Source organism: Lineus longissimus, chromosome 19 (assembly GCF_910592395.1).
Source record: "Lineus longissimus chromosome 19, tnLinLong1.2, whole genome shotgun sequence".
NCBI lineage: Eukaryota > Metazoa > Nemertea > Pilidiophora > Heteronemertea > Lineidae > Lineus > Lineus longissimus.
The window spans coordinates 3902295-3922626 of record NC_088326.1 but is presented as its reverse complement, the minus strand read 5'-3'; the positions used below and the strand labels follow the sequence as shown (position 1 = coordinate 3922626).

General features: G+C 43.0%; 2 protein-coding genes across 3 annotated transcripts; both read left to right on the top strand.

Annotated features, from left to right (window-relative positions):
- The first annotated feature begins 387 nt into the window (after nucleotides 1–387).
- Nucleotides 388–10995, top strand: LOC135503055 (uncharacterized). 2 transcript variants are annotated; one of them, XM_064796341.1, is made up of 8 exons: nucleotides 388–1222; nucleotides 2726–2870; nucleotides 3242–3511; nucleotides 4506–4576; nucleotides 5170–6110; nucleotides 8474–8666; nucleotides 9301–9386; nucleotides 10824–10995. In XM_064796341.1, exons 1-5 carry the CDS (start codon nucleotides 1046–1048, stop codon nucleotides 6001–6003), a joined length of 1497 nt encoding a protein of 498 aa, XP_064652411.1. In that variant the 5' UTR covers nucleotides 388–1045; the 3' UTR covers nucleotides 6004–6110; nucleotides 8474–8666; nucleotides 9301–9386; nucleotides 10824–10995. The 2 variants fall into 2 exon arrangements, with proteins under 2 accessions (XP_064652411.1, XP_064652410.1); XM_064796340.1 differs by having other exon boundaries at nucleotides 5170–7898.
- A 1531-nt stretch (nucleotides 10996–12526) lies between these two features.
- LOC135503056 (WAP four-disulfide core domain protein 3-like) lies at nucleotides 12527–17306 on the top strand. Its single transcript, XM_064796342.1, has 9 exons — nucleotides 12527–12548; nucleotides 13040–13106; nucleotides 13792–13887; nucleotides 14319–14444; nucleotides 14732–14845; nucleotides 15527–15637; nucleotides 15921–16049; nucleotides 16551–16574; nucleotides 16811–17306. Exons 2-9 carry the CDS (start codon nucleotides 13040–13042, stop codon nucleotides 16918–16920), a joined length of 777 nt encoding a protein of 258 aa, XP_064652412.1. The 5' UTR covers nucleotides 12527–12548; the 3' UTR covers nucleotides 16921–17306.
- The last annotated feature ends 3026 nt before the right edge of the window (nucleotides 17307–20332 follow it).

Here is a 20332-nt window from a genome sequence, read left to right as displayed (position 1 = left end):
AAAATATCTCATCTTTTCGGAGTAATGAGTTCAATAAACTATTGTTGTAATGTAATCATATACTGCTGTACCTTGCAGTTCTATCGGCGAACGATTGTCAATTTCGTTACCTGGAGATTAAGTTAAAAATATATTACAGGTCAGTTGAACAACTCTATTAAGGACAACCTTGGGACTGGCAGATGTTTACCTGAATAAAGAGGCGTCCTCATTAGAGAGGTCAAAATAAATGGAGACAACCGATTTGAGACCAAAACAAGTGTCCTTATAGAGAAGGTGTCCTTTATAGAGAGCTCAGTGTCCGCTAAGGGAGTTACCCCGGCATATTATAATTGCTGAATCTCTTTTTTATGCAATTAAAGCACAGGTATTGACAAACCATGCCTAAGTACTAACGAAGTTATTAGCGGAGTAGGTATTGTTCATTAAACCCATTTCGTGATAGGAAGATCCTCGCCAACAATTTCACGTGCCAAGGAGTCTGCGGTGATGAGAAGACAGTGAAACGGTTTCCCCATCAAGACAGGAATAGAGCAGGTTTGCATCATGTTGTCCTTCAACCTTGCTATTGCCATTTAATGATTGATGATTGAAACTAAAAAATACATATGAAAAAGAGGTATCAGATATACCCCATCAACGCCTGAAAGTGCCCATGGTTTGTCTTAATAGTAACAAGTCAAACTAAAGACACAGACCTGCTTCTCTTTACTGACGCATGCGCATATCCAGGAATCCAGGAATTAGGTCGATCGATTTGGTCTCGGCCTAACGTTACATGGATACTATTGCCCGAGATTTGCGTGTACAGCTGGCCTATGTGTCTGAGAATGTACATTTCGATGCATAGGGGCCTGCTTTAGGTGCGTGGATCTGTGCGGAGTCAACGGCATCTCTTGACGAAGCGCTACGTTGCCGTCAGATGAAAGAGAGTCAAGTGCCCTGTGTGTCGACAGCCGCTTCTTGGACGTAGCCCATTCCAGGCACCGATTAATACGAAGGGCCAGGCGCGCTGGAGTCCCAAGGTCGGTCTATACTTCGAACGATGAGGTCTGTTATTCTTTCTGCCAGACACTGGCTCAAGCCAGAGCCGGCAAGTGTTGGTCAATGGCTGCCAGACTGGTTTCAATGCGCAAGCAGCCGACACCTGGGATTTTTACAGTACCGTCCGACAGTCTTCCAGTTCCACCAAAACAACAAGTTCATTGCCTCGTGTTTTCAGGTAAGCATGCGCCAGTTTCCACCATACTCTTGTTGACAAACAAACGATCGTCTTCAGGTAGAAGTGTAATAACTTGTACATTGAGTGGCATGGTTGAATTTGATTTCTTAATTCTGTGTTGCCTGTTACTAGTATGTATTGTTTTGGACCTCAGGCAATGCAGGTAATTTCATCAGCCCAAAGCCCAACTGATCTTGCCCACATGTCCGGATATATTGCCACCAACATGATGAAAGGAAAAACTTGGGCGTAGCGTGATTTACCAAGTCAGAGGGATGCTTGCCACCTTGCCACTATATACATTTTGAAATTTAGAAAAAATTGAAATTACCACTGCGATTAATATTTTTGCCGCAAGGAGGCGTTCTGTGGACATCAGAAGTTGTCATTATTCCGGTAAGCCTCATACAAATCGGACAAATCCAAGACGGTTTGTACCAGCCTCTTCGCCCGGCTGGCGCTGTGATCCATTAAACAACATGGCGGCCGATCTCTGTGTTGCCGGTGTAAAAGTAAAAAGTGTCCCCCCTGGAAAAAGTGTCCGGCCCTATTGTATTCTGCAATATGGTTCTATAGAGACCCTGACCGTCAATAGCTCAGAGATTGAAGCGCATAATAGAATCCTTTGTTCCCGGACATTTTATCCTAGGACATTTTAAACTTCTACATCGGCGTTCACGAAATAATCATAAAAAGTCGGCCTTATCAAGTTTTTACAGCTAAAAGGTGACTTTTTTCCGTGAAATGTTCGTCGAATACAAAAGCAAGGTATGTGGTGAATCGAAGCTGGCTTTGGTCGGATCGGGGGCTCGTTTCGTAAACATTGGGAGTGCTTCAGCACTGTTTGTGTACATGATACACAGCTCATGTGAAGTTATTCATGATAGTGTGTGTCTGGCATTAATATACAGGTACACAAGCTTAATTTGACATATTGTTCATTAGGATTCATTCTGATTTATTGATACATGGGGGCTTTGCCTAAATACGACATGGCCTGGTTCCGTAAACATAGGTCCCAATCAAGAGCACACATCTATAGCAGTAGCTCACTCATGCTAATCTCAAATGATGTTACGAGGCAGCTTCGGACATAGCTCGTAAATTTCGATCAGGATTATGGTTACATCCCCGTCTATTGTCCGAAAGTCAGTAGTTATTCAACTATTGTGTTTGGAGAAGTCACGCGGTTTTTCCAAGTTGTCGCTTTAAAGCGCCAACTCGGGCATAGGCCTACGTTATGTTGGTTTTTTGTACAAAAACGGCATCCAGCAGAAACGTAACTTCTCCAAACTGGATTAATGAAAATCTTTGAACTGCAGTAAACAATGCACTGGAACGAGGTGTAACCTTAGGCCTGCCTGAAATTCGTAAGCCATGCCCAAAACTGCCGCGTAACACTACAGGTGGCGGCGCATGGTGTCAGGTTGGCACATTATCCTCCTGGTGAGGTAAATCCCAAGCCCAAGTTGTCGCTTTAATGTATGTTTGTTACTTTTTCAGGCGGGTAGAAGAGCTGCAGAATCGGACAATCCGTTGGTTGTGTTCCTAGGAGTATTGGGCGGGTTCCTCATGTTGTACACGGGATATAGAATAACTAAATGGACATTAGGCTTGGTATGGAGGGTAGTTTCGTATCCATTTAGAGGTAAGTTCTAGAGAAAGATATTCTCCCGCCCGCGGGAAATAAATAGAGGAACCCCTTCCCTTTCCAACCTGCATTTTGATGCTATGTGAGTTACACTCCGGATGTAGTGGACCGGCCTCGCCCTGTCGTCATAGAGGAAGGACGATCAGGATAATGAAGTGGACTGCTTAGGAGTCTAATATGAGTTAGCTATGCGGTTCAAATTGCGCTTTGCATCAGAATGGGATTCTTGTATGTAGGAGATCCACTGCAGAATGTGTCGGGAATTTGCACTTATGTACGCACTTCTAAATTGTATCTGCTGTTACTCAGAGTTGAAATTCAACTTTCTCAAATGTATAAACCAGGCTAATTTTGAATTCTTTTTGTAGGATATGATTTCTACGACTACCATGATAGATTGCCCACCAGGTATAGACCTATGCCAGATCAAAGGAACAAGAAGAGAAAATCGACGGGACCCTCGAAAGGACCATGCTTGCGGGACTCGCTGAAATCTCTCTTGCAGACAAAGCTGACCGCGTCTGGAGAGGCGAAACATGAGGTTGTGCAGGCTTCACTGAAGGTTGCGACACATATGAAAAACGGACTACGTAAGAACATCTCATACTTGAACTTCGAGAAGAACCCGGAACTTGTAGGTGGGTTGGCCCTAGCTTTTTTTTTGAAACCTCTTCTTTCATAAGGCTTCAACACGAAATAAAAAACCCAAACGTTTACAAATTAACCCCGTTTTGAATAGACGAAAATAGGATTGATCAAAAGGACCACACCCTCTGTTAAAAAAGAAATTTGTAATTGTATTTGAAAATTTCAAATTGTGTTAATACGAACTGAATATGAATTTCCACAAAGTCGTAGAATAAACATATGTGCAAATATATAAAAAAACAAGTTTAAAACTTGTTGCATGATAACTTTTCACTGCACTACGCAGTATTGTGTGTAACAACATTTCTATTTTCGGGAATCACCACAACCTGGCACCAGTTGTTTTCAATATACTCCGCCTCACGAGAGGTAGGAGTATCAAACGCCTGTATCCCAGGATGGAATCACCAGTACATGTAATAACGAACGGAGACAAGACCACTAATGAATATTCATAGGTTGGAGGGTCGAGACCTATCAATTAGACGAGTGCATGTTTTTAACTCTCAAGTACATATTTGGAGAGGTATTGAAAAAATATTTGTTGTGGCAAGTCTACAGATATAAAGAAATTATTTGATGAAAAAATTAATTTCGAATTTTGCTAATTGGGTAATAGGGGGCGTGTTTTGAGTTTTTTCTGCCAGTTGGCTGAAAAGAGTGGAAATATCAAAGTCTGTCTAATTTGTCGATTATCAAATGATTTCTGTGGTCAATCACCATTTTATTTTTCACCATTTACTTGCCCGACTGTCCGGAATAACATAATCTAAATTTCAGATTCACAACACCACGCGTTCTTTGATGCGTCGCGGTCAAACATTGACAATTTAACTGCTAAAAGGCTTAAAAAATCAATTGTGGTCTTGTCTCAACGGGATACCTTTAAGTTGAAAAACGTGAATAGAAGATGTGTGCAACCCCTCAACCTATTTCAGAGACCCGTTATAAAGCATAACCACCGTGTTGTGTTGTCTGTTTTAGGCAGTACCTCCGACGGGACAATGGTTCCTGGGCAGGGGGATTGCGACTACCTTCTACACGTAGGAATACCGGTGAGCTAACTTTTTATCAGTCACCGCCGCTGGTAATTTTATTTCAAACTCAGTCACTACAGGCAGCAGTGTATGACTGCTACAGGGTGGTCGTTCCAGTGAAAATGACACATGCCACGGCCGTATCGGCACCAAAAAATTTAAGATGAAATAATTTGCGATGATTGAAAAAATACACCGACCTTGTATGACAAACCGAGTGGACACATAGCGTAATCTAACTTGCAGCGATCGAGGAAACATATACACGCACAAATTGTATACTGATAGTGCGCAAGCATGCATGCATGCAATGCCATGTACTATATGCATTCTGACTGACTATTGGCGTCACCTGGCGTAAGAAGGCGGAACTAGATATAGTTGACCAACAGTTATTATATGAGTGTGAATTCAACGTACATCCATTGCAAATAGGGCCTATAACATGACACCTCCTAACGCATGTTTCCCGGGGGAGTATGTCTCGAGTGAACTGGCCTATATTCTCAGGATTGTGAACGTACGGCGTAACCCTTTGAATACGCCAAACTTTACCCCAACGTTTTGCTTTTAAGATGTAGTATATCGTGCACACTATTCCTTTTTTACAGGAGCCAACGTCTCTCGAACACCAAGGCGAAGGGTACTGGAGATTGCGTATTGACAACCCGTCTGACTCCATTAAGGGACTGACTGTGAGGGACCGAGACAACTATTATCTAAGCCCCCTAAAACTTCATTCTCTCTTATTGGGGGAGGTTTCGCGGGTCGCCCAAGAGCTCCAGGATACAAGCGGAATCGTCAATGTGAAGCATGTGTCTCACCAAGCAGGCCCGGCGCTGAAATTTAAGATCACCAACCATCCGATTAATGCAAGGAGTACACAGTTGACAATCTTTGACATGGACTTTGTACCGTGTGTAACTGTTAACGGTAAGCAACTTGTCACCAAGCCTCACCCAAGCCTGCCGAACGAACAAACGCGTAAGAGCCGCGAAGACCCGGATAGACTGCGATGGCGACAAAGCTTCAGTAGCGCAGAGCGGGACCGCATCCAACCACTGGACAAGGGTGATGGCGGCTGGAGTAAGAAACTCTACCGAGAGGTCAAGTACTTGCGTCACAACCAGCCTCAGTTTAAACAGTTCCCCTCCTTCATTTACAAGACTGTGTTCTTGAAACAGCTGGAAGAGGACCGCTATCCCTCGCGATGGCGTGAACAGACACATGAAGATCGCTTTATGAGTTATATGAAAAAGTTGGAGGCCGTCTTTGAGAGAGGAGAGCTCAATCATTACTTCTTGAAGAAAAACGAGGGAATCAGTAGAAATTTGTTGCAACCTGATTTCGATCAAGAGCAAATCAGGGACTTCCGTAACTTTCTTCGTCGCATTAATAGAGGAGGGGAGAAGGCGTGGGCTAAGCTTCTTCAGAATATTACTTAAATCCACTGAATGTGTAGCTGAAACAGTGACGAAGAAGACTGAACTATTTACTATAAAGGCAGAACTGAAATAAAAACAAGAGAGGCAGCAACCACAGAATGGTAAATGTAAGTGGAGGCCGGAGCGTAGGCGTCGTGACGGAGGAGTAGCGGGTTCGACTGCCTGCTGAGCCGTGCTTTGTTCCCCTATACCACTTTCTGCGTCAAGCGACGTAGATCTGCGTTAGACGACTTGACATGTTTAGCGCCATCCTACGTAGATCTACGTCAAATTCCGGCCCCCGATCCGTCTTCCAGCTGTTGTATCAGCGGTGGTTTTACCAGGCGGCTGCTGTATTTTGTCTGTTGGTGGCGACTCTGATGAAAAAAACCCAATATGTCAAGCCGTCACATCATTGCTCTGAGGTAATGACTGGCTTTTTAATAGCCGGACCGGCTGCGTTCTGTTTTGTAAGTGCTATGTTATGCTTACGAAATTGGAACCATTCGTGTAACCAACCCGTCAGCATAATCTGTTGACCAAAATCTCAGTAGTAAATGCTAAACCAAAAATTCTCCGGATTTTTTTCTTCAAAACGTGATGTCAAAAACCTCATTGGGTCAGTTTGTCTGATGGTATATATACATGTACATTCGTCATCATGTAGGCCTTATACCAGCACCTTAACATGCAGGGTGACCAAAAATATGGACATTATTGAAAGTTTATAGAATTTACATTTACCGAGGTTTCTGCGGCATCTTCAGACAAGCTTGCAAACATGGTGATTAAACAGTTTCATCGTTTTCCATAATGGTCAAAATTGGGGATTAAACTGACAAAATTTCAAAAACGGCAAAGTACCTCTTTGATGCTGAAGTTCATCTAATGAGTGGATTCAAATATCGGAACTCGGCCTCGTTTCTCTCTCGAGGTCAAGGTCATTTCCTGACCAAGGCGGAAAGTATTATGATGTTTCGACAGCCGTCGCACAACAGCGCACTAATCTGCCTAATTTCGCATTTTGTGGCAAATTTCACACAAACTCAATTATAAAACAAAGCGAAGAATTCTAAACCACATGTATTAGATGTTTTACTCTTAAAACGACTGTAAATGCTTGGTCTCTATCTGAATATTGGGTCTATTAGAATACTTCACTCGTAGACCTACCCCTTACGAAAAAGATCTCGGATTCACTATGGGAAAATCTGGATTCACCATGGGAAAATCTGCATTCACCAGGGTGAATTCATCGTTTACCATGGTGAAATAAGAGTTTCTCATGGTCACCATGGTGAATGTTGATTTTACCATTGTCACCATGGTGAAATATTTCACCGTCCCAATTCATCATGGTGAAATGCTGTCAGTTTACCATGGTAAATAATTGTGGATTCACCACACCATACATATTGAAAATGAGACGCAGTTTCCCTAAGGGTAATGATTTGGAGTTAGCCTGGTCAATTTGGTACTTTTTCCTTATCATTCACTGCTGTTGCTCTCGCTCCAACTTCATTGTCGCCAAAAGTGACTGATTTCAGGGACAATACAAAATTAGGTCTTGGTCGCAGATGCTTGATCATGAGGGCCATATGTTGGTTTCTGGCCTGATCGTGACGACTTTATAAAAAAATATATATGCGACATTCTCTGATTGGTAAGTTTCGACAGCTGGGTAAATTTCTTTGCCACGGCGCATGCGCCGCAGTCTGCTATAAAAGAATATCATTCCGGTGTCATCATTCATTCGCTCCTGATTCTAGATCATACTGTAGACCCACCAGACGTTCGATTTTCAAACATTCGCGGATTTCGCCGACTCTTTACTTCGTTTACAGCACACAAATTTACGTGACTTTACATCATGAAGGCAATGCTAGGTTTAGCTTTAGTTGCGTGCTTCTTAGCAGGTAAGTGAATAGAACCGAGGGGCTGGCGGAGTGGTGCCGTAAAACCATCCGCTCCTGTCACGTTTGATGTCGCGGGTTCGATTTCCAGTCAGTCCCGGTATACTCATTTGATAGAGTATAGGCAACTCTATTCGACAACGGAGGTTTCCTCCTATCATGCATCAAACATTGCCCAATATTGTTTATGGAGCGAATAATGTCCCCAATATCTTTTAGGGCCCAAAAAGGCCACAAAATATAACCTCAGAAATCGCTATGACTTCGCATACTTTGCATACCATCTGCATTCGTCTGCGACATTTTTGTTTTAATGCAGGTGCGTGACCTGATAGTGTGATTTGTGACACGCCTTACAAACTCCGATACTGTGGGAAATTGCCTCTCAGTTACCATAGCCTTCTGTAAAGAAGAAGTGCAGTTTATAAGAAGGAGGAGAAGAGGAAGAAGAAGTTCAATCTATTATAGTCATCATGGCCGTGCTGAAATATATTCGAGGTACTGTATTTTGCTGCATGCCAGAAGCATTTCGATATAATCGTACATAGTCTTATGGCATATTATTTCATTGATTTCAGCCGCACACTCGGAGGCCTGCTTGAGTAGTGACCTCTCCCCTCTACTAGGGACTTGGTACGTGGGAGACGAAAAGATTTTTACGATGTCCGAGACGGGTATGACAATATACGTCAGAACAAAAAAAGTGTCCGCTGATGTTTTCGCGACATGCGACGGAAAGAGGGGCACCGGATCATTCGTGTTTGGGTCAGAGTAAGTTACGGAATAAAGCTAGTTTCACGACCCCCTCAGCCGAATTCATACTCCGACCCGCGCGACAGTGGCACAGAAATTATTTGTGAGTTTTCGCAAATCCCTGAAACGCCAACGCGACGCCTGTCTCATTGTTCGAGCTCCTAATCATGACGCCGAACAATGGGACAGGCGTTGGCGTTTGGGGAGATTTGCTAAAACTCGCCTATGATACAAAACGCGGACGTCCATGGTCGCGCGTCGGAGTATAAATTCGGCTTGGCTTTCAAATAAAGGCCGGAGTCACATAGGATTCGCTTTGTCACTTGTCATGTTTCACGTGTCATGAGTTAATGACTTCGTTTCAACACACGACCGGAGGGGCGAAAAATGACATCGTGACTTTGTCTGTTCTGATGATATCAGTCACGTGACGGGCAGACAAGAAGACTCATTGACAGTTTGACGGGTTTTAACTGGGTCTCTTACGTTTGACTTTCGTTGTGATGACATATTCTGCCTCCAAAGTAGGACTGGCATTGTACTGTGAGATAGCAGAGACACCTATCGGAGAATTGTATGTAACTTGATCTCTCCCACTTGGCCTCTGCCAAAGTCTACGTTGTCGTTTTACGCCATGTTTCGATTTTTTCAGGGATTTCCCATGGGGCACAGGTTCGGGGTGTATAAAGATCACAACTGTTGGAGGCAAAACGCACTTCCAGTCTCATGCATATACAAGTAAGTTGAGGCGTAATAGGGAGGGTTCGCCAATCCCCGCAACGCCTGAGTGCCGAACGCCTATCACATTGTTCGACCTCCTGATAACGATGTCGAACAATGGGATAGGCGTTAAAATCCGATAAAAACCAAAATTTTAAGACGTAAATTTTACATGGCATCTGATTATCATAAATAGATAAAAGGAACAGACAGAAGATAACGATCCGATTACATAATACATTACATAAACTAAAACATGTAGGTCTATAAGTGGTGGCAGAAAGAAATATCTGGCCGTTAGGTGGACCGGAGTCTTTCGGGTGGACCTACAAAAAGTGGCCAGGATTTTCTGTGTTTTATTTGTTCTGAATGTCGTAGTAGACCGTGCATCTCGTAAAAAGTATACTTACTCACTGACTGGAACCGTATTTGAGAACTAAATATCGTTATTTATGGGCATTTTGGTGTAATGACGTCCACTGGGCGATAACTAATCTGGGTTGAGTTGTCCAAAACAACATTAGCTAACATTAACGGAAGCGAGCGTTAAGTCTTAACGTGAAAATTCAATGGGATAACTGAAAGAGATAACGTCCTTGAGGATACTTAATGTAACCGTAAGGCACCTTCCCCATAGAACTATACCCTATACTATACTATACGCGAACAATAGTTTCATGGTCATGCACCCTTTGTGAAGCCATTGTTCGCGTATAGTGTAGTACACCGTATACCTCTATGGAATAGGTGCCTAAGGCACCTATTCCATAGAGCTATACCCTATACTATACTATACGCGAACAATAGTTTCATGGTCATGCACCCTTTGTGAAGCCATTGTTCGCGTATAGTGTAGTACACCGTATACCTCTATGGAATAGGTGCCTTAGGCACCTTCCCCATAGAACTATACCCTATACTATACTATACGCGAACAATAGTTTCATGGTCATGCACCCTTTGTGAAGCCATTGTTCGCGTATAGTGTAGTATAGGGTATAGCTCTATGGAATAGGTGCCTAAGGCACCTATTCCATAGAGGTATACGGTATACTACACTATACGCGAACAATGGCTTCACAAAGGGTGCATGACCATGAAACTATTGTTCGCGTATAGTATAGTATAGGGTATAGCTCTATGGAATAGGTGCCTTCGGCACCTTCTCCATAGAGCTATACCCTATACTACACTATACGCGAACAATGGCTTCACAAAGGGTGCATGACCATGAAACTATTGTTCGCGTATAGTATAGTATAGGGTATAGCTCTATGGAATAGGTGCCTTAGGGATAACGTGACTTTTGTGCTTCTGAACAACCGGGCCTTGGGTCTGAAGAACCGGGCCTTGGTGTCAGCAATAATAAATTGTGTGGCGATCAAGTTAATATTGCTGTGTAAAAAGAACTGATATTTACACGATATACTTATATTACGTAATACTACTTTTCAGAAAGCCCACGCTACGTTGATGGTGGATCTGAAAGCGCTGAACAATACTGCAGTTCTCTCAAGATGGATCAAAACCTCGTTATTTCATTAACCCCTACAAGTGACTAAAATGCGGACAGAATGAAAACGATTACGTCGTGTTGACCCAAATCGAATACAGAAATCGAGTGTTCACAGGTATATCTTATATTATTCAGATTTTGTGTTCACTCAGTATATCGATCGTCAAATAAGAATAAAAGTGAAATCATTACAAAAAATGAGTGCGTTGTCAAGTATTTTTTACACTCGGTTACCTACATTAATTCACTAACTTTTTGGAAATACATGTACATGTAAACTAGTATCCCAATGTATAATACGACGCCATGTTGTCACACAGTGGCGGCATCTGCATACATGGGCTGGCGTCTACACAGGTGCGGCCATTTAGAATTGCTAATCAAGTAGTCCCCGGATGAAGATGTTGTATTGCCAGCTGTTGCGGTGAGGACGCACAACACTGGCGTAGCTTGTTCTGTGACAGTGGCCCCTCCGCCTACCCAAACTTAAAAATAGAGGGACCCACTGAGTATGGTATTTTGATTATAAGTGCGGTCTTTGACAACAGCCAGATATGCCACTATCGATCTCTTGTTGAAGACCTGTTTAAGTATCAACGTCAAAAATCCAATGGGTTTAACTCATAGAGATAACGTTACCGTTAGGGATAACGTGACTTTTGAGCTTTTGAACAACCGGGCCCTGGTGCCTAGTTTTGAAACTAATGTAACTGGGTTTAAACGTTGGGACCAACTACAATGTAGACCCTCTACAAACGCCGTTCTCATTCTCTTAGTCGGGGGTCGATCACAACCTCCCTATCAAACGCACATCACGTGACTAACCCTAGTTCATAAACAGAATAGTCCGAGCAATTAAAACCAAATTGCAAATTGCATGATGATGAAATCGACTCTTGGTCAACCTACATACAAAGCCGCGTCGAGATAGCTGGAAAAAAATAAAGGGTGATTTGCATGCCATTTTCATGAGTGAGATCAAGACCATCGGCAGACTGCTGATAATGGCCTTATCTCTCACAAAGATGACTCCAGGTTTCGTAAGGGTAAAAAGCCTTTTATCACGAAGGCTCACTAGTCATGCGATAGATAACAGCAAGGGGGGGGGGACAACAACATCAACTCTGGGATTCTTCATTACGTTTATTTGGCCTTGCCGCATTTGGCCTATCGATCAAAGCTGTTTCGTGAGGGTCGACGTTATCAAGATTTGCCCTGCTAACCCTTTGAGAAAGACAGTAGAACAATGGGAATTTAGGCCCAGGTGCGAGCAGACAATAGACCGTGCATTAGGATAGGCCTGAATTATTTTAACTGCGCGGTAAGGGGATCATAAAGTAATGTTTGCGTACGTACGCAGGAAGGGTTTTGGCTCTAGGGTACGCATGCGTACGACGTTTGTGAGTGTGTGTGTGTGTGGGGAGGGGGGAGGGAGTACTTGTAATCGGAAAATTGCGCATACGTTTTAACGGACCGCAAGACGAAGCTCTCTGTATCGTGATGTAATTTTTTTTCTCAAGAAGGTGATAAGTCACCATTATCTTATTTTGAATAAATCGCTTTTTTGCGTGTTAAAACTGCATTAATGAATTAGATAAGCTGCTGAACTGCTTATATTTACTGAGGGAAGCTGATCATTCTCCATTTCGCATCTTTACATCAAGGTAAGGCCTTTCGTCTGAATTGGTTGTGGTTAATGAGTTCCATTCCCACACTGTTTTTTACGCGAGTCCTGATATCAGTTTTGACCCCAAATCTTCACCCAGCCCCTAGCCAGGCCCCTGACCCTGACCCTTCCCCCAATACTAGGTTTTAGGGATCAGGATTAAGATATGAGGGTTGATATAAAAACTATAAAGAAAAATTATCAATATATAATTTCATATTGAATATTTATATGCTACATGTATACAGAAAATTTCCTTTGTAGCTTGTGTAAAGGAAAACCTACATACACATGATACATGTACATTGTAGATCCAATATAAAGAAATTTTATGCAAGTTTTTTTTAAATAGATTTGATAGATATTCTAACGTGGTTCACAGCAGTTAAAATTCCTTTAGAATTTGGAAAAGGAGGTGCAAAATCTGTTGTTTTGGTAACGCCAAACCAGTCCCATATTATTTCGCTCATGTCTGATTTTAACTTTCAGATGAAGAGTCTCCTCTGCCACGCGGCATTGCTCCTTATCTCGGCAGCCGGGGCCCGAGCAACGGCACGTAAGATACTTTGTTTTATTGTTACATATTCAGCATCGCCATAATCCTCAATAAGCCATTACGTTTATTTGTCCTTGCTCACGTCCGACCAAATCATTACGTTTATTTGCCCTTGATTGATTACGTCCGACCTATATCATTACGTTTATTTGCTCTTGCTTGCTTGGACTCGACCAAATCATTACGTTTATTTGCCCTTGATTGATTACGTCCGACCTATATCATTACGTTTATTTGCCCTTGCTTGCTTAGACCCAACCAAATCATAACGTTTATTTGCCCTTGATTGATTACGTCCGACCTAAATCATTACGTTTATTTGCCCTTGATTGATTACGTCCGACCAAATCATTACGTTTATTTGCCCTTGATTGATTACGTCCGACCTAAATCATAACGTTTATTTGCCCTTGATTGATTACGTCCGACCAAATCATCACGTTTATTTGCCCTTGCTTGCGTAGACCCGACCTGATGACCCTCAGATGAGCCGTTCAGTTCGTGAATCTTCAGAATTCAATGGTGGCCAATTCAAGCAGGGACAAAAAACCTCATCAATAAATAGAGTTTCGGTCCAGCGTAAATAGTACCGGCTACAACATTGATACGTTCAGTTGTCATTCTCAGACTCTTTATAGGGGTTTTTAAACATGTTATTTCCTGATCTTCATCTGTTTCGATCCAGCCAACTGCTACCCTAATGGTGATTGTAAAAATACCTGCCCATCAGACGATGACGTGCTGACCACCAAATCGTGTCCGGGAAGCAAAAAGTGCTGTAGTAAGTACCAAAATTCGATTTTTCGAATTGCAGTGAGGTCTGACTTTCCATATTTATTTCTAATGAGAAATATAATGTGTAGTTTATGTCGCGAGATATGGCGCCAATGTCAAAAAGAACCGCAATAGGAATCAGAGACGTTGCATAGATTTGTGCAAGAAGATTTCAAATATCCCTATGAGTGTTCAGGGGGTTGCGCATGTGTACAAAATTGAAAAATTAGTATATTGCGGTTAACCTGCCTCAGGTCTGTCCTGATGTCAGTCACGAGACGGGCATGCCGACTTATCGGCGGTGAATATCAGTCGTAAAGTCTCCGCCTTTCCTGAAGGTTGGATATACGCACAACAACGGTGGATCGGCATGCGAGTCGAGCGGACCGGAAGCTTTAATGGCTCATTCAGCTAAAGTTGTCCTCCTTCTGTCTCCAGGGTACACTTGCGAAATCGGAAATCCCTCCAATAGAGGTTGTTTGAAAGGTTATGGTAACAATCCTCCATGCGATGGAAAAGACTGGCTAGACACAAAAACATGTCACGGAAACAAACGCTGTTGTAGTAAGTATTCGTGTCGGTTTCCATCACAGCCGGAAACCGAGCGGGCTTTGTTTAAAGACAACAGACCGTGCATTTGGCTAGGCCTGAATTCGGCGGTTCCCGAAATAAAAACCGCGAATTTTTTTTGGATTTGAAGAGAAACCGAAACAAATTTCCTAATACTGACATGTACACCATCAATTTCTTTACCGAAATTTAAGAGACGCCATCAATTTCTTTACCGAAATTAAAGAGACGCAAAAATTTGGCTATTTACAGTAACTACAAATTGCTTCGTTTGCTTCCAGAGTTCACTTGCAATAAAAATAACGGTGGGCAGTGTCTGGATGATACTGACTCTTCATGTTCAGGAGGCGATATTCTAGGCACGAAAATATGCCCGAAAGGCAAACGGTGCTGTAGTAAGTACATTTCTCATACCTTATAATGCCTCATACCTTATACATGTAAATTATTTTCAGTCTTGGCGTCCATTGCACGTGTAATGCGTGTATGATGTACGCAATGATACGCAGCAAGAATGATCGAACAAAATGCCGCAAATTTGGCGATTTACTTAAATCTTCGAGTCTGCTGCAGTTCAACTTTATTTTTAAACAGGGTTGCAATACCGCAGACTCTAAGCTTTTAAGTAGCATGGAAATGACAAAAACGACACTTTCAAACATGCCGAGTTTTGTCCGCAATATCAGTTCCCGGTCTCGAAGTTGAGTTAGATTCGGAACAAGAACAATCCGGCGAACGCGTTCACGGATATTCGAATCGTTGAAGAACATCGGTCCTTGTTAAAAAAAACAGGGAGTCGAATGCAGCTATCGATTACTGCCATTATCCGACATCATAAGCCAGACACGTCATATCCTGACGTAACCGTGAACTTCAATATACTCCCCCTTCGATATTTTGTATACGAGGTAGGAGTGTGTATGACAAAAAACAGATCTCAGGATGGACACGCCAAAAGTTCAATGTACAGTGTACATGTAAGCCGTAGTATAAGCAATTGCTACAAAATGAACAATGATAGGCCTAACTGATATTTCTTTCTCCAGTTATGCTTCACCTTATTCTTGTGTTTCCAGAAAAAGCGTGCAGCGCAGACCCAGCTGGCGAGTGTAAACCGGTTGGTTCATGTGCAGGGAAGGGTAAGCTAATTAACAGAAAGGGATGTCAAACGGGCGAACAGTGCTGCAGTAAGTACCATTAATCAATAAATCTATCGATCGTACTCATGTGATAGCGACTGAGAGAGACTCTCTTCGGCCTAAGGGTTGCCCGGTTTCCTCCTACAAGACAAATCACCTAAAAAGTCAATAAAGACCCATGTTAGCTTATCACGCGCTCACGGGTCACCTGGTCCCCTCCCTATAGTAAAAATCGCCCTAAAGGGTCAGTAAGGAGAGAAGTTGCACACGCGCACGTTGAATACCGATTCAACATAACTCCCCCAGAATTAACCTGGTCTTCTTTTTTCAGAATTCCCCTGCGATGGCGGACCTGCGACTGGAATGTGTGTGAACAAAACCGTGGACCACAGATGTAAAGGCGAATACAGGCTGCAAGCAAGAGCTGGTTGTTCTTCCGGAGAAATGTGTTGCCAAATATGTAAGAATCATCCCCAGCCAGGCTGGTTTCGTATATACATGTATTAGTACGATTGACGTCATAATCCTTGCGCAGTGATAGTAGTGTGATGAGGCGCCGCTGCTCCGGAGAATGGAACGACGTATTGCGGAGTTAGCTCTCGTTCTTCGCCAATCCGCGCGCCAGGCTTGAGCTGCACTTTTATAAACAGTAGCTCTATCTTAGCGAAAGTATCGGCCCGGCATTGTCTCCCGCTACTCCTCCCTCGAATTAGAAAACTCTTGAAGATGATGATTTTATCGTGTTCCGTCAATTCGATTCCGTTCCGCCTTTGTGTAAATACACGTGAATCATGTTCATAAAGGAGTTTTCACAAATCCCTGAAACCAAAATGCAAACGCCTGTCCCGGCCACTTTGTTCGACACGGGTGATCAGGAACTCGAACAATGGGATAGGCGTTCGCGTTGGCGTTTCGAAGCTTTGCGAAAACTCCGTATTGAACACACAACTTGTCCTTTCAGATTTCAACAGCGCGTGCCATTGTGGTAAGTATATATAGACTCCAGGAGGAGACTAAAAATACATCACAGATAGTCTGCTTCATAAGTTAATGTCACTGTCCTTTTGGGCCGCTTTTGGGAAAACTACAGGGCCGGTCTTTTCAGAGTTTGGGCTTTTTTCAACATAATTTGTGACCCAACACAATTTTTAGAATTTTAGAATTTAAATATAAGTTCAAACTTTGAGTCGATGAGTCAATGTCCTGTTTTCCATTTTTCAGAATATGCCGAGGCGACTGGGGATGAGGTCGACAATGGCATCATCATGACAAGATATTGCCTGCCATGGCCCGAATGCCACTTCAAATTCATCAAGGCGTTCGGCCAATAGTTGGCCCCGGTTCAGATGGACTTACGACAGCGACCAGGGCCCGGTTGTTCAAGGCTTCGCTGTCTGATAACGGTGGCTTGGCGGCCGCTAAACCACAGTTACCTTCACGTGCTGCAAAGTTTGTACCGTTGATCTGCCGCTATGTCACCGCGAAGTCAGCGGAATCTCAAGGGCTCTGCCATGGGGTACCGGCAAGTTTAAGCGGCACCCCAAGGGTTCCGCTAAGTTTATTTGTGGTCACTAGAAATTAGCAGTCGCCAAAACTAACCAGGCTTTTAACAACCGGCCCCGGACTACCAGACACAAGGACGCGATTTCGATCTTCTTCTGTAGCTTTTCATTTATAGCATAAATCTTCGAGTGCAGTCCGTTGTTCCCTCAAACAAGTGTTGGTATGATTTTATACTACCACTAAGACCCTCGTACTATATCATTTCCCAAGCTGATTGAGAGCTTTATCTTAACCTTGTACATTCAAGGCAGGCCTTCCAAGCAGTCTATCCCCACAGAGGGAATGCCTGTGTCATTGTGTCATTCCGTTTATTTACCCTTGTCGGTCTTTGTCTATCTACCCCATTGTAAGCGGTTTCTTGGGGGTCAGTTCGATAAGGATTTGTCCTGATACCCATTCAATAAGACTGTAAAACAATGTTAATTTATGCCTAGGTGCGAGCGGTCTTCGTTCAAAGACAATAGACCGTGTATTGAGTCCGTGTATTAAGTCGGCCAGAATAATTTTAACTGCAAGATAATAAGGGGCAAAACAATGCAATGGTTCATCACAAGAAAAACAGCCAAATCGTGCACTCGATCTTGGATTTATTTGATAAAATTACTCTGCCTGTTCATCTGGTAACTATGGATGGACATAACATCATGTACACTAATTATTGAGGTAAATTAATCACTCCGTATCGTAAGTACAAGTACAAAATCAGTTCAGGTACACGTTGCAAGTTGTTCGCCATCGACTGGACAAACTGGCGGTGCATGTGTTCGGGCATCTTGACCCTCAATGTATTGATCGACATTGCTAAGCTGTATTGTCAAATCTCTTATACTCTTCTAACGATTGCTGCCTATTTATTCTTGCATGCAGTAAATGGTCGCAACAGGATTTCCCTTGCATCATTTCGAAACTTCCTGCCGCCAATACAATAAAGATAAAAATTCACCGCGTAGCTGAACTGCCACATGCCATTTACGCCAACCATTTCACAAAGATATCGATGATACAAATATTCGTTGGTCAAATCATACACCAGGGGTGCTGCCATGTCGTACACCCTGAAAGGTATAGAACAGACGATATAAGCAACGCTGACCAAAACGAGCTGTCGCGTCAAATGCTGTGCCCCCTCCTCACGTTTGTTTTTGCCGCCATCTTGTCCGGATTTGGTTTCCGGTTGTTTCCATTTGTCGGATGCCATCTTTACCGTGACGATGATCCAGATGTTGGCGATAAGAATCCCAGTGAAGGGTAGTAACGTTCCAGCAACGAGTTGAAAGTTCGACCCAAAAGCCTCCAATGCTGGGTTATTTGGGACGTCCGGTTTAATGAATTCTTCGCCTGTAAGTATATGATCTAAATCGTGCGTGCCATTTGCTAAAGTTAACAATGGAACACTACGGGGTATATATACTGCTACATTAGGTAAACCCCGAAGCGACACTAAATTTGGTGTCATATTTTGTCCGTTATTGGATAGGCAGGCGATGTCATAATGTTAGACTAAAATGATCATGATTGGGTGCAACGAACTACCTTCCTTTAATTTTTGAAGAACTATTATATATCCATTATTTGATTTTGGTTAAGAACTACCTTTATCGGATTTAGGTGATTTTGATATGAATCAGTTTTGGAAAAGAAAGATTCCTGGTTTCGGACAAGTCAACGGGTTCCCTTTCCAAGATATTGTAAATCAATTTTGAAATGGCAAACACTAGGTTTCTGACAAATCAGCGGGCGAAAAGTACCGAATGCTTACCCGTGCTTGGATTCACGTCGTAGAAGTATGTGAAGAAAAAGTTACTGTTTAGGCCGAATACAACCAGAGTGGTGATACCGACGGCCCACTGGGCTCTGGTTGCTGTGCAGATGGTCCTCGCCGCCAGGGGGAACCGCACTACAATCAAGCGATCAACTGACATCTCCAGCAGCAGGGTCCCGGACATGATCGCGAAGCCATAGCCAAGGCCCCAAAACACCCTTGAAGACAAAGTAAGAGACACCATTGGAAAATCTGTTGACCAAAGTTTTTCTACTATATATCTAAGAGCTAAAAATAAATTGGAAAAGCATCAAACACGTTCAGAAAAGAGACTTTACCAATGAACCAGAAGAACAACCAACAAACTGCAGTGAAGAGCCGTGTGGTCCTTTAAGCGCCCCGCTAACGTGCGATTTTTGTCAATGCGACCGATAATCGCAATGCAGAAAACCCCTCGTTCGGCTGGGGCTGATGATCGCAGGTGTCCGCGACAAGACTCGGTGATCGCGGCGACCAACGATCAATATCAAATCGTGATTATACCCGTCGCGTACCCGCGGCCGAGATATTGTTTTGTCGCACATCGATTATAATAGCGCGTCGAAGTGACAAAACTCGCTTATTTGCGCGGTGCTTTAGAAATTGACACACTGGGCTTGGCAAAACAAAAGTTAGAAAAATATCTTCTTGCAAACTACTCGTGTTGGGTGGTAGTACCCCGAACTATCATGATTCACTCCTGACCAAAAATTTAAAAAAGTTCTCCGAAAAGCAGAGATCATACCCTTTAAAATGAAATCAACATATGCTTACCATAAGAGTTCCTCTCTGTGAGGAAATTGTTTTGGTTCGGTCCTATCTAAAAGATAAGCTATGGCATCGGCGCATAGCATGGCCATCGTATCGACAGCAGCAAGGGCGGCCATGTAAATGCTGGTCGAGAGCCTCCTATTGTCTCTCTGCGTAGTTATTATGAAAGAGAATAAGTTCCCGGGAGCGCCAATGGCCAGTGGCACATAAATGAAGTATCTTTGGATGATGAGATATACGTTACGAAGAAGCGTCAATCTTGGATCCGCTGTTGTCACGTGGGATATGGCACTCTGCTCAGTTATGTTAGCCACTCCTTCCATTTTCGATACTAGCATGTGTGGAACGTAGAGCCTGGTTTAGGGCAGAGACATGTAATTCATCCACAACCGGAAGTGTGGCACAGTCAAACAGAGCTTATTAAAACGTTAAGTTGTGGTAAGTCAGGCCATCACAGAAAATATATTGAAGAAAATGTGGTCTCACTGGTCAGTTTAGAACTTGTATTTCAATAGAGTCATATCAACGCGCCAGTGACGATTTGACGGATATGCTGTACAGAAGTCATTTTTGTCCAGGCATTTGGTATTGAAATGTGGTGCAATTTT